The sequence below is a fragment of the Mesoplodon densirostris genome, chromosome 5 (assembly GCF_025265405.1).
Source record: "Mesoplodon densirostris isolate mMesDen1 chromosome 5, mMesDen1 primary haplotype, whole genome shotgun sequence".
NCBI lineage: Eukaryota > Metazoa > Chordata > Mammalia > Artiodactyla > Ziphiidae > Mesoplodon > Mesoplodon densirostris.
Window position 1 is genome coordinate 19,096,021 of NC_082665.1, and position 15,262 is coordinate 19,111,282.

At 39.7% G+C, this 15,262-nt stretch overlaps 1 protein-coding gene across 6 annotated transcripts in view; it reads left to right on the forward strand.

Moving 5' to 3' along the window:
- APP (amyloid beta precursor protein) overlaps positions 1–15,262 on the forward strand; it is a 279,498-nt gene that overhangs the window by 64,869 nt on the left and 199,367 nt on the right. For all 6 annotated transcript variants that reach the window (XM_060098597.1, XM_060098598.1, XM_060098599.1 and 3 more), the window contains exon 3: positions 14,464–14,593. In XM_060098597.1, coding sequence (XP_059954580.1) covers positions 14,464–14,593 — 130 coding nt within the window. The remainder of the gene's footprint in view (positions 1–14,463; positions 14,594–15,262) is intronic.

Sequence of the window (15,262 nt, forward strand, 5' to 3'; positions counted from 1 at the left end):
CATTTACAGTGCTATTCATTTACTGATTACTTTCTCTCAATAGTGATGAATCATTTTTTTCTTTATGTTCTCAGTCCCTCTTGTGACCAAAACACAGATGTTTTAGAGACAGCTGGCTGAGTCAGAGAGGCAGCTGTGAGCAGTCTGTGGTCCTAGGACAGAATGAAACCAACTGAACTCATGACCGTGACCTCTTTTTGACCTTTTGCTAACCAATTTAACTCACTTTTTAAATTTGTTTTTCCAAAGGACTGCCTGTATAGCTGCACATCGTACCTGTTGGTGCTTAGCTTAATATGATGTGTCAAATATTATTTTTTTGATGGTGAATTATCTAGTCCATATCTTTCATAGTTTCATGTTCCTCTCAGTTTGTATTCCCTGCTGTTGGTTGTTTTGTTGTTATTATTAATATTGGCATTTTTGCCTCCTGATTTCTTTGGTCCTATTGTTGGTCAAGGGCAAGATTAGGGAGAAAAAAGTAAAAATCGAGTCTTTTACCTTGCTCTTATAAAGCCCTTATAAAGGTTGATTAAGAAGATAGTTTGAAACTTAGGTTTGTGTAATCAGCGTTTTATCTCATAGCATACACATTCTTGGTACCCATAAATTCCCTCCTGTTCCCCAATCATAATAGTTATGTTTTTGCCCAGTCATCATTCAAATACTTGCATATTTGAAATATAAAAATTTTCTTTACGTTTTTTTATTAGCACAGTCAGCACTATTCTTTCTTTCTTTTTTTTTTTTTCCATCAAATGTGTATTGAGGGCTGCTATAGACTTAATGTTTGTGTCTTTCCCAAACTTCATATGGTGAAGCTTTAAGGTCCAATGGTATTTGGAGATGGAGCCTTTGGTAGGTAATCAAGGTTAGATGAGGTCATGACAATGGGGGCTTTGTGATGGGATTAGTGCCCTTATAAGAAAAGACACCAGAGAGCTTGCACAGTTTGCTTTCTCTGCCTGTTCACACAAAGAGATAATGTGAGAACCCAGAGAGAAGGTAGCAGTCTGCAAGCCAGGGAAGAGAACCTTCACCAGAACCCAACCATGCTGGTACCCTTATCTTAGACTTCCAGCCTCCAGAACTGTGAGAAAATAAATTCTCATTATTTAAGCCACCTGGTCTATGGTAATTTGTTATGGCAGCCTGAGCTAAGACTAGGACTTACTCTGGCTCCTTTGGGCAAAAGGATTATAGGCCTAAAGTGTCACTGAGAATTACCGTTTCTAGAGATCATGCTTTACAAAGCATTTTATGCAACACTCAGCTCTGACTCAGAGCATGTGGGTTGTCATTTAGTAACTGCTTGTGGACGGCCTGTTGTTGGCACAGAGATCGGAGCTGAATAGGGCAGATGTTCTGCCCTGCTCTCTACACTGAAAGAACCTCCCCTGAAATGGCCTTGTGGTCTCCTCCTGCAGAGACTGTTTCTTTCTATTGATAGAATCCTAAAGAAATTTTTAAGCAAGAGTTAGGGGTTGCTGGCCCTCAGTCCAAATTTGCCCTCAGTTTATTTTTACCCAGTTAAGATGTAGGTGCCATGATAATGCTGAATAGTAGAGTGATAAACATATAGCAGGGCCTTAAATATTCAGTTAAATGTACTAAATGATCACTAAGTACACTTCCTGAAAACAGGAAGCAACCCTAGATTGTTCTTTATGTGACCCTGTGTTAATATGTTCTACCGTTTTCTAGCAGTTACAACCTCCCCTTCAATCTTGGTTGGACATGAGACTTGCTTTCACCAGTAGAATAGAGTGGTAGTGGTGCTGGTTTAGTTCTGGGTCTAAGCCTTAATTCGGCCTAGAAGTTTCTCCTTTTGCACTCTGGGAAGGCAGCCATGTGGAGACGCCCAAGTAGAAGAGAATGGAGGCCCTCATTCAAAAGCCCTGCCTGAGCTCCCAGGCAGCTGCCAGCACCAGCCACGTATGCAAGGCCAGGATGGACTTTGCAGGCTTCCTTGCAGTACTCTAGCTGCTGACACCATGTGAAGAAGAATCACTCAGTCAACTCACAGAATTGTGAGGAATTCTAAATTATTATGTGGTGGCTAAGCTCCAAGATGGCTCCCAACAGCGCTTGTCTCCCTCCTCGTATTCGCATCCACACACGGTCCTTAGTCTCCTCCCACAGTGTTTGGGACGATATTACAGAAATGATGTGTATGACATTTGAGGCTGGATCATAAAAAGCACGTGGCTTCTACCTTACATACTTTTTTTTTTTTTTGCGGTAAGCGGGCCTCTCACTGTTGTGGCCTCTCCCGTTGCAGAGCACAGGCTCCGGACGCGCAGGCCCAGCAGCCATGGCTCATGGGCCCAGCTGCTCCACGGCATGTGGGATCTTCCCAGACTGGGGCACGAACCCACGTCCCCTGCATTGGCAGGCAGATTCTTAACCACTGTGCAACCAGGGAAGCCCCTACCCTACATACTTTTGATATGGTGGAAGCCAGCCGCCATGTCATGAGGACACTCAAGCAGCACTGTAGGGATATGCATGTGCTGAGGACCTCGGTGCTTCTGCCAGCAGCCAGCACTCGCTTGCCAGACAATGAATGAACCACTTGGAAGTGGATCCTGTAGCCTAGTCAAGCCTTCACATTTGACCTCAGCCCCAGCTGACATCTTGACTGCACCCTTGTAAGAGACGTGATCACTCAGCTAAGTCTCTTCCAGACTCTTCATGCACGGAAACTGTGTGAGATAAGAAATGCTTACTGTTTGAAGCTACTGAGTTTTGGGATAGTTTGTGTGCAGTAATAAATGACCACAACAGACGCTCCCTTGACGATTATTGTCCTCTGTGGTCCTTTGGTAGAAAAAAGTTCCTTTCCTTCACTCTATACTAGATACAGAAAGTGCTGCCATCGCAGAAACAATTTGAATGTAACTATGTAAATTATTCATCATTTAACAGCCTAAGGTGGCCACTTGCCTTAATGAACTGTTACATTACCCAGATATTGGCCTAAGGAACCTAGAAGTCTTATAAGTAGATCAAAACTAGGATAATATTCCCCTTGAAACATACATTATAAAGCCTAGGAAGAAAAATTAGAATTTTTAGATTTCGTTGTCCTCTTCTTTTGAATGAAATGAGGTTTAAAAAAGAAAGAAAAACAACATTGTTTTATTTAAACCAAAGGCTTTAGGTTGAGAGAAGAAAACATTGGAAGTATACTTCAGTTCTTCATCTGAAGAATTTTATTCTGTCCCAAATTTAATTCAGGCAAATTGAGCAAATATTTCCTGATTCAAGATAAGATTTCGTGTCAGGTGTTGCTGAGTGGCCAGACAACATTCTTGGCTCATAGGAGCTTCAAAATACACAACTAGATAAATTGAGAAAAGAATTTAGGAAAATGAAAATGTAGAATGGGGCTGTAAAGTAGAGGATCTTGATTGTAAATCTGTGTTTTGGGATCTAATTGTAGAGATGAGTAAGGGCTATGGGATTGTTTTTAGCAGGAGTGTTTTCTGGTCAAGACACTTTTGGAAAAATTAGCTTATATCTAAGGGTGATTTGGATTGGGGAGAGAAGGGAATTCCAATCTCAAGATGCTAGTGTGAAAGGGATAGGAAAGATCATCCTGCCCATCCCTGTTGTATAGATGAGCACATATGAGATACCCCAAGATGCTGTTATAAGGGAACCCTTAAGGTCAAGTGCAGTGAAGGCAAAGCATGGGCTTCCCTATCAAACCTTCATTCAGATGCAGCCTTTGCTCTATGACACCTGAGCAGTCCAGGAAAGCTGCCTAACCAGTCTTAGACCATGTCCTCCTTTTATAATAGGAGCACACAGGAGTGTATTATAAAAGTTAAATATGGTCAATTCAACGAGAAATTGTGTTAGTCCCAGTACTGTTCTTCCTCCTCTTTTAAGGAGAGAACTTAAAATATAGGCTCTTCAACCCTCTGCATCCCTAACATGCAGAGCACATCCTGGGAGGCAGGGGCTTAGAGCAGGTGTCCACGGCTCTGCTAACTTACACTGGGAGCAGGTCTCTGGAGGGAGCTTTGAACAGGTTAAGCCTCACGTGCTGGCAGAGATTTCCAGATGGGAAACTTAGGTGAATGTGGCTTTGCTTCTAGTCTTTCTATTAGATTATGGGTATACTTTCTTTTTCCTGTGTTTTCTTTTCCACAATTAACAGTATGTGTTTTCTGTTTCTTTAACCTTCTTGCTCTAAATGAACAGTTGTTTTGTCTATAAGTTAACAGGATCGCCGAACAAAGCACACCAGTGCCTGGACCAAACAAAAGCTGATGAGTTAAACAAAGCCATTTTCTTTGTCAGCTGTCTACTCTAAAATATATAACATGACAGGGACTCCCAGACGAGACTTGTTTGTCAACCTTGCTGCCTTCATTCTACAGTGATGTGAAGTTAAAATTAATTAAAAAGAAAACAACACGAGATCCTTTTAATCTAACCAACCTTGAGGGCATATCATAGACACACTGCTATGGTAGAAGCTGTGGAACATTCTTGGCCATTATTATTTTGCTCATTATTATTTGTGCCATCTACTCTTTGAGCTTAAAATTGACCCATAGATGACAGGCACCTGTGCATTGTGGTTTTGGTATTTGAAAGATGCAAAAATTCATGTTAAGTGAAAAGTTTTAAGTAGAAGTATCCAGCTATCTATATACGAGTACAGATATATTTTCTGCATTATTGGTCTGTATGCTTATAAGGATTGCTTGCATAAACCATAGGATTCAGAGGTAAAAGAGATGAAACCAGTTTGGATATTTTTTCCCACACAGTTTTCATTTAATGAGATTAATGTTTGATTTAACATTTGTCCTTGTTACTGTCTAACTTTTTCCTGAATGCATACTCAGTTATTACATATTTGCAGTAACACTACGGACTTTTATATTTGCCGCCTTATTTATTTATTTAAAATGTTTTTTCCATAATATATTTTTCTTTTTAGCTTTATTGAGGTACAAATAACAAATAATCTTGTATAGATTGGACATTTTTTTAAAGTCTGTTTTTTTATATATCTCTTTTCATTTTTATTTTATATTGGAGTATACTTGATTAACAATAGATTTGACATTTTAAAAATGAGAAAATTAGACATAAATTGACAGAGAGAGAATGAGGATCTTGGCTGTACGTGGACACATCTGTTTGTGTTTTCACATTCGTGTCCTGTCCTATTTATTTTGGTGTCCCTACCTTCCTCATTTGTCTTTACATTCAGCACGTTGGTATGAGTGACTTACACGTCGTACAAGGTTCTTGCACAATATTTTCCAACTCTGAGTATGAACGTATGCATATGACAATATATTTATATACAATGTCAGAAACAGACTTGGGCCACATTATTGGGAAATAGGCTGGTGCCCTGAAACATTTTCTGTGCCTTGCTCTTAGATAAGGTCATCATTGTGAAAACACAGCATTGCACGTACTTTCCATTATTGCACTGGTGTTTCATCAGCTGCATCTTGCTTCCCAGCACCTCATTAAATTGTAATTAGAGGGCTCCCCTGGTGGCGCAGTGGTTAAGAATCCGCCTGCCAATGCAGGGGACACAGCTTCAAGCCCTGATCCAGGAATGCCGCGGAGCAACTAAGCCCATGTGCCACATCTACTGAGTCTGTGCTCTACAGCCCACGAGCCACAACTACTGAGCCTGCATGCCACAAATGCTGAAGCCCACACACCTAGAGCCCATGCTTTGCAACAAGAGAAGCCACTGCAATGAGAAGCCTGCTTACCACAATGAAGAGAGACCCCGCCTCACCGCAACTAGAGAAAGCCTGCATGCAGCAACGAAGACCCAGTGCAGCCAGAAATAAATAAATTAAATAAAATAAATTTAAAAAAATTGTAATCAGAGAACAACTTTGGTTTCTAGTTCTCTTTCTCAATTAAATTAGATATTGTCTCCAATATCTCTCATTATTACAAGAATTTATGTTGAGAAACAATTTAAGATATTTTTCTTTGTGTTCCAGAAAATTTTAAAGGAGAGACTATGTTATTTTAATCCAGAAACAAAAATATATTGTTTAGCACATGCTTTGTTTTGGTTTAGACACTGGAGTGGAAGTAGTTTAGAACTTAGAATTAATACACTCTGAGTGCCCAGAGATATCATCTACTTTTTTTTTAAGTTTATGATAAATTTTCTTTTTTTAATTTATTTTATTGAAGTATAGTTGATTTACAATGCTGTGTCAATTTCTGCTGTACAGCAAAGTGATGTATGGAGTCTAAATTATGACACAAATGAGCTTATCTAAAAAACAGAAACAGACTCAGACATAGAGAACAGACTTGTAGTTGCCAAGGGGAAGTGGGGTGGAGGAGGGAAGGATTGGGAGTTTGGGATTAGCAGATGCAAATTATTATATATAGAATGGATAAACAACAAGGTCCTACTGTATAGCACAGGGAACTATATATTTAATTTCCTGTGATAAACCATAACAGAGATGTCACCTACTTTCATTGTTGTGTTCTAACTTCATCAATTTCACCTTCTATGAAATGGAGCCATTATCAACTGATAGAGGTTTACATGACCTGCTACACATAAAACATTTGCAATGATTCAGGCACATAATAAACCTTCAATTATATATATTTTTTATCCTCCTCTTGGATATGTTCTTTGAAAAAGAAATTGATATGTAAAACTTTCACAGGATGAAAATATCCTATGATTAGGCTACCTCTATACCATTTTATTATAGAGTTTGATTTTTTGTTTCATGTATTTGTTCATACATGCTACCTAGGTGCCATCATGCATCTACAATTAAGATCTTGATTTGTTTATATTTTTGTTTTTTCACTTGTAATGTAAATTTAGAAGTCTGACTTTGTTTCCAGTGGACTAGTTTTTTTAACTTTTAGTTCTTTTTAATTCAAAATTTCAAGCATATGTAAAGGTAGAAAGAATAGTATAATGAATGCCCCCTGTGCTTATCACTCCAATAATTATAAAATCTAGTCACTCTTGTTCTTTGAGAAGTCTGGAATCCCAGTTCTCTATCTTACCTCCTTCAGAGTCCACATTATTTTTGGCAAGCCCCTTGTGCAGATAGATGTGTTGCTTAGCCCTTTTGCACAGCTGTAAATTGATTAAGATGAACTAAAGGAACACACATTATTTATTGACTTCTAACTTACATGTTTAAAACACCATTTTAATAACACTACATAATTTCTAGCATATTTTTCAAAAAGAAATATACTGGAGAATTTGATTAAAAATTGATTTTAAATGTTGAAAGACTAGAAAGAACAGTAAGTAAATTTTTTCAGAATTAGGAGCAATTTCCATGACCCTAACCATTAACTCTGTTTACAGCTTTTTATTAGCCACATTTGATTTTGTGTTCTTGAAATATCCTTGGTCATTTGGAATCTAGTTGTGTGCAAATATGACTTTTGACATGAATTAATCCCTTGTCCCAAGTGGCCTCTTGCAAAAGGATACTCCAAGGGTTCCCCTGTTTGTCCTTAATGTTGCAAATAAAGGAAAGTTTTTGTAGAACTCTAACAATATATGTCTTAAATATTTTTATATTTCTGTATATATACCTATATGTTCTTGGCTTTCTTAAATATCATCCATGTATTTTCTTGGTTTGTGTATTTAACAACTTAAATGTCATCTTGTCTGAGATTAATATATTTTCAATTTGGATAGACAGACAGAGAGAGAGAGAGAGAGAGAGAGAGAGAGAGAGAGAGAAAGGGAGACTCTTCAGATTTTTAAAATTTAGAATGAAAATGTTCTGATGGTGACCAAGTTTTAAGGTACTTTTCTATAGTGAGGAAAACCAATTAAGTTACCAACTACAACCTTCTAATATGGATCTAAGATTGTTCTACTGTACCTCTCTTGGGTGTTAGTATTTGAAATTTCTTTAGTTCACTTAAAAATATTTTTTTAATATATGTACAGATAGATTTGCTTTCAAAGATAAAATATGTTTGTATGGCCAAAATAAGTGCTTGTTACAGATGCCTGGACCTCCTTAGCCTAAGTGAGAGCTTGTCTTTTAATCTTCCTAAGTATCTTCCTCAGCTGTGTATTTATTAATATTTATTAACATTAATCTATTGCTTTTTATATAAGATGCTATCACTGGTAAAAGTTGCTACATCATACTTGGAAGAATAATATTAGAAGGCACTGAGATGCTTATTTTTCTCAAAAGCTTATAATCCAACTATAATATCATACTATTAAGATAATCTTTTTAAAGAGATACATTGATAATACCCAATGGAGCTTAATATATACTAAATTTCCCTATGTCTAATGGACTGAACTTAGCAAGAGATAATCATTTCCTATTTATCAGGCACTTACTGTGCTATCACAGTGTTGACCACCATTGAAGGAACACAAAAATGAATCATATTGTCCCTGCCTTCAAGGAGTGTATGTTCTAACGGAGCAGGAAGGCACATCGGTGTAATAGGAGGTGGAAAGTGGTCAGTGATCAAATACAAGTGATCGGATAAAATGCTTTGGATTCAGAGGTTGAAGTGATCAGGGAAGGGAATATTAGTGAACCAACTTTTGAGCTGGGCATTTTTCTTGGGTGTTGTTCATTCGGAAGGGAAATAAAGCCACCAAAATAGCTTATGTTTAAAAGGGGGCTTATTGAAGGAGATGTGGCACGCCTCGCTGGCGTTAGAGGTGCTCAAGTGGTCCCTGTCTTGTCCGCTGTCTATCTCTGTCTTGGGTACACAGCTGTCTCATCTTAGCTTCTCTCTCTGTACCTCTTATTTCCCTGCTTCTTACAGAGGCCTAGTTCCCATTCCCCTGTGGGTTTTGACAGGCACCATCTCTGGCTATGACTTACCCTGACTGCCAGCCATGTATCCTCCCTCATCTAACCAGAGCCTGGATGTGTTAGTTCACAACTCTTGAGGAAAAAGAGTGCCATTGTCAGTGTGCTTTCCTCAGGCTGTAACCAGCTAAGGGGCCAGAGCTGCAGAGTTAAAATATGGTCACTAATGAGTGCTCTTCCGGAGGACGGGGGGCTGGAGCGCTGCAGAGAGGGGCAGGCATGTTGGCAGCCTCCTGATCACCTTAAACCAACGTTAATGAAGGTGGAACAACACAAGGAAGAGGAAATTGTGTTTCCTGCCCTTGGAAAGTGTATTTTCACTGGGGAGGTGGTGCACATGTGTACCTAACCCCAATGTGAGGAAGCACTGCAATAAATACAATAAAGCCTTCCTGAAGTGGGAGAGAGGGATTGACATCTATTACACCGTGAGTGGAGGAGGTTTGTCTACATGGGAGACCCTACTGGGCCTGGGCATCTGAAGTGTGGTGTTAGGGTCTTAAGAAGAGTGTGTTTGGGGCACAGGGTGTGTACTTCTTCAGTGGCTGCCTGTGTAATTCAGGAAGGTTTGTAGGAACTGAGGATGGTTTGCCTTTCAAGTAACTGGCATGAGCTGGATTTGTTTCTGCTTTAAGTATTTCTTAATACAGTTGTTGTCATCTAAATTTTTTAATAATACAAAAGAGTCACTCATAATTGGGATGCACATAGGATACATTTTAGAAAAGGAAGGGGGCTGTATAAAAGTCGGGTTTTGCTAATGCCTGCTGTTTTAGCAAATCATCAGCAATGCGTGTTGTGTTAGCAATACATGCAGTTGCATGTGTTGGAAAACATACAAATTAAATAGGTTAGGGATCTCAGATATCTTTATTTCCTATGTTAAGATGTGAGATGCACAAAGAAAATATAAAACATTGAGCTATGCTTATACTTAATTATGGTGAAAAGTCAGGGACTCAACTAACCACGAGCACATTTGCTTGCCTCATTACTTTAATTTTTATTCTTGTCGAAGACTATGCTACTATTTCAACATAAGATGCTTATTTGTCTCATAACACAAAAACGTTTATTTGGGCTTCCCTGGTGGCGCAGTGGTTAAGAATCTGCCTGCCAATGCAGGGGACACAGGTTCGTGCCCTGGTCCGGGAAGATCCCACATGCCGCGGAGCAACTAAGCCTGTGCGCCACAACTACTGAGCCTGTGCTCTAGAGCCCACGAGCCCCAACTACTGAAGCCCGCGCACCTAGAGCCCATGCTCCACAACAAGAGAAGCCACCACAATGAGAAGCCCACGCACCGCACTGAAGAGTAGCCCCCGCTGGCCGCAACTAGAGAAAGCCCACGTGCGGCAACAAAGACACGATGCGGCCAAAAATAAATAAAAATTAAAAAAATAAAAAAACATGCTTATTTGTCTCTAGTGATATACTGGAGCTGCTTAATAAAAAATAAGATATAGTACTCAGAATTTTTGTCAGAAACTTTAGTATGTTTTTTGTTGTGTTTTTGTGTTCTGGTTTTTGCTTTCTGACATGCAGGTTTCTTGTGCATGTGTTAACCACTGTGATTAACTGGGACTAGATGTGCTTCAGAATAAGTTTTGTGACTTTCATGTTTGGTGTTCCTCCCCTGTTTAAAATACACCTCCTGAATTGAGAACAGCAAATTTTTATACTCTTTGGCAAAGTCGAATTAATAACTCCTTGTCTCAGGATAAAAGTGGCTGGAAGGGTGGAAGTTGCCACTTCCGTTTTCATTGTTAAGGCAGTAGGCGAACTACATGTGGGATTCACGTGGTTCAGATTTTATAATCTCCAACTGCCTATTAACAATTATCATTGTCCACGTTCTGGAGAGAGAAGTTGAAGCACAGTAAATAACACAGATGTCCTAGATTTTCGGGTGGGAACTGGAAAGGAATTTTGTGTTCGGCTGATCACCTCGTGAAGCTCTGGTGACCTTCAGGGGAGAAGCCCTGTCTTCACTGATCTTAATTGGTCTGTATGCAATTCTATCTGCTAGAAAATTATCCACCAAATAAGTTACTGCTCTGTTGTACCAGGTATTATTGGTGCAATACCTTAGGACACTGAAGATGGAGCATATCGTGAGCAAGAGACCTTTTTTTTTTAACTTATCAATTTGTACCCTACGGATAGCTTTTTGGTTTTAAATTAAAAAGAAGAAAATATGACTTGACTGTGCCTGTAGGAGTTCTTTTTGTTTTGTTTTGTTTTGTTTTGTTTTTTTATAGAAAACAGAAAACTCCTGAAAAAATCCTCAGCAGGGTAATATTTCTGTGAAGTGGCAGCTAGAACCCCTTTAGAAAAATATAGTAACTCACACTTTACTGCACATAATGTTGTGTCCCTCATGGCAAGCTCTCTGGTGTCAGAGTTTATGACTCATGAGTGCTGTACTTTGTGATATAATAAACAAGGAGAGGTGGTGGGAGAATTATATTGCTTCACAAAAAGCCACTTCACCTTTCATCATATAGGAAAAAACCCTGGGGATATTAAATTTTAGTGGCATTTCAAGTTGAGCATTATCTATGATTGAAATGCATGCATTAAAGAGTTAAGATATTTAAGAACAAAATAAAATAAAGGGAAGGAGCTGTTTCCATTTAGAGCTAAGTTACTGGCAAGTGTTTTGGAAGAATAACTTTCTCACTACCCGCCCAGGATCTGATTTAGATATCCTGTGTGTTTTCATAGCATGTACCTCCCCGTTGAATTTGCCTTGCACTACACTGATCAGCGTTTTATTTTTTTTAGAGCAGTTTTAGGTTTGTGGCAAAATGGAGAGGAGGGTGCAAAGATTTCCTGTGTACCCCCTTCCCCGACTCATACATAGCTTCTCCCCCTTTCTCAACATCCCCCAGCAGAATAGTACATTTATTTCAATTGATGAACCTACATTGTCATGTGATTATCACCCAAAGTCCATAGTTTACCTTAAGGTCCACTCTTGGTGGTGTACATTCTATGGGTTCAGACAAATGTATAATGACATGTATTCACCACTACAGTATCATATAGAATAATTTCACTGCCCCCCAAATCCTCTATGCGCTTCCTGTTCATCCCTCCTTCCCCCTAACCCCTGGTAACCATTGGTCTTTCTACTGTCGCCATAGTTTTGCCTTTTCCCGAATGTCATGTAGTTAGAATCATACATGTATTTTCACGCTGGCTTCTTTCACTTAGTAATGTTCAACTAAGATTCCTCCGTGTCTTTTCATGGTTTGATATGATAGCTTCTTTCTTTTTAGTGCTAAGTAATCCATTGGATGTACCACAGTTTTTATTCATTCTCAGTGCCTGATTTTTTAATTGATTGACCTCGGGGTTGGGACAAGGGTGAGGCAAGTGAGGCAGTCAGGAAGCAAGATAAATAATATTTTAATGCCCTATTTTAAAAAATATAACCATTTTGTCTTTTTAAAATTTATTTATTGTTGGCTGTTTCACATGACTTGCGGGATTTCCAGTTCCCTGCCCAGGGATTGAACCTGGGCCACGGCAGTGAAAGCCCAGAATCCTAACCATTAGGCCACAAGGGAACTCTTTTAATGCACTAAAAAGTAAAAATTAATGCCCCAAACTCCACAGTGAACAAAATATCAACATTTCAAATAAAGACAGGATCATGGCATGCTCTCTTTGAATGTGACTGACAATCATAAGAAAAATTCCTTCTATCCATAACCCACACTGTGGACAGTATCTTCTTGTTCTGAAACCTGGTTGTTCCCCAAAGGCACTCCTTCCCCTGTAGCCTCCTCAGGTAGTGCTTCCCTTGCAACCCTCATAGCATTGTGCCTAGAGGTAGGGATGTCTTCCTTCTCACTCATTTTCACTTCCAAACCATTTTTTCCTTCTCCCTAAAATGTCCCCCACCCAAACTGTGAAATGCATGGTCTTGGACTAATTTACCCCTCTCCTCCACCTGTTGGAGGCATCTGGAGAGCTCTTTCTACCGCAGTGACATCCTCCTCAATCTTTGAAGGTTTTAGGTCTTGACCTTCTGTCATTCAGTCAATGCATCTTTCATAATTCTTAGGTGATTTTTAATTTATTTATTTTATTTGTATTTATTTTTGGCTGTGTTGGGTCTTCATTGCTGTGTGTGGGCTTTCTCTAGTTGCAGTGAGAGGGAGCTACTCTTCGTTGTGGCACACGGGCTTCTCATTGCAGTGGCTTCTCTTGCTGCGGAGCACGGGCTCTAGGAGCATGGGCTTCAGTAGTTGTGGCTCACGGGCTCTAGAGTGCAGGCTCAGTTAGTTGTGGCGCACAGGCTTAGTTTCTCCATGGCATGTGGGATCTTCCCGGACCAGGGCTCGAACCCGTGTCACCTGCATTGGCAGACGGATTCTTAACCACTGCGCCACCCGGGAAGCCCCATTCTTAGTTGATTTTAATATCAACCTTGATGATCCAAGGTTCCAGCTTCCGTTTTTTTTTTTTTTTCATTCCTCCAGTGATCTTGCCTTTATCATTCTTCTTCAGCCATGCCCTCTGATACTCCTTGCAATTACCAATAACTGTTATCCCCATCCAGAATCTTAATTTCAGCTCTCTGACTCTCCAAGTACTGCTTCTAACCACCCCATTTTCTTTGATATCTTTAGGACAAAATTCTGTAGCACACACCAGGACTCATTGATACTACAGCCTTTTAAACGTGTATCTCAACCTTCATATTCCCACTTTAGATTTCATGGCCCATTATTATAACCATTCCCTTGCTTCTACCCTCAGTTCTCGTATGCTTTTCTCTCTTTATTGTATTTAACTGGCAAAACAGCAACCCTGGTGAAATGTAAGATTTATGCAAGGGAAAGCCCATTTTAAAAATAAATTTTTATGTTTATATTTTTCTTTCAAATCTCTACTATTATTATTAATAAATAGAAGGGATTTGATATTTTCACAAATATATTTTAGTTCATCAAGTTTCACATTTCTTTCCAAGTGCTCAGTAAACACCATGATTTGTTGAGAACAGTAATCAGAGCAAAGGGCTGTAATTATCAAGGGAAGAGATTCATCAATGCAATTCTTTATCTAAATGATAGTCATGATAACTGATAAATTATTCTTAAGTAAATTACTTTGAATAAAGAGAAAGATTTTTATGTAGGAAGCTTGCTGTGTGTCATATCCTGTATGTGAAATATTTGCCTAATTGAGTAAGACATGGGCGGGTTGAATTTAAGTCATGGTACTATTCCTAGGTGTATCTACTATAACATTTATTTAGGGCATTTCAGAGTATCATCATCACACCAGTTTATTTTGAATTGAAATGACCCCATGCTTTTAAGAGGGCCCCCTCCTCCCTTTCTATTTTATCTCCCCTAGAAAATGTGTTAAGCCAGAATGGGTGCAGTAAAATAAAGTAAAAGTTATATTGCTTAATGTTTGGAGTGGAACGATAGGTTCTTGATCTTTTTCTTCACCCTGAATTCCCCAAGCTAGATCACAATTAGCGCAGGCTTGAAAACCTTAGAATAACCGTGGTGGTTCAACAGGTGCTTGTGTGCCAGCCCTGCCTCAGGTAACGACTTACCCTTTTTGTATCTTCTCCCAGGTCTACCCTGAACTGCAGATCACCAATGTGGTGGAAGCCAACCAACCAGTGACCATCCAGAACTGGTGCAAGAGAGGCCGGAAACAGTGCAAGACCCATGCCCACATTGTGATTCCCTACCGCTGCTTAGGTGAGCTGACTGACCTTGGAGCTGGCGTTGATTGGCTATGGGCTTTGGGGATGAAAAGGAAGGATGCTCTAATTATTAGATCAGATATGCAGGCTCTTCCTTCAGCATATTGCCACTCTGCATTGGACTATATTTTGGACTCTTAAAGTAGCCTGTGTCCTGACAATAAAGGAGCAGTATGTCTGAGCTTCCTGCCTCAGAATGAATTTACCAAGTGTGTTTATTATCATTAAAAATTTGTGGACCTATCCCATAACTGCTGAATGAAAATGCCTAGTCGTGGGGCCCAAGAATCTTTTTTTTTTTTTTTTTTTTTGTGGTACGCGGGCCTCTCACCACTGTGGCCTCTCCCGTTGCAGAGCACAGGCTCCGGACGCGGAGGCCCAGCGGCCATGGCTCACGGGCCCAGCCGCTCCGCGGCACGTGGGATCCTCCTGGACTGGGACACGAGCCCACGTCCCCTGCATCGGCAGGCAGACTCCCAACCACTGCGCCACCAGGGAAGCCCCCAAGAATCTTAATTTTACCAAATTCTGTAGATGATTCTCATGTACACTAATTAACTGGACTTAGAATTCAGACCTTGTGTGTTTCTTCAGTAGACTTCATAGAAAAGAGAGCCTAATGTGCATTTTGCTAATTTCTTAAAAATCTCTTTCTACAACAACC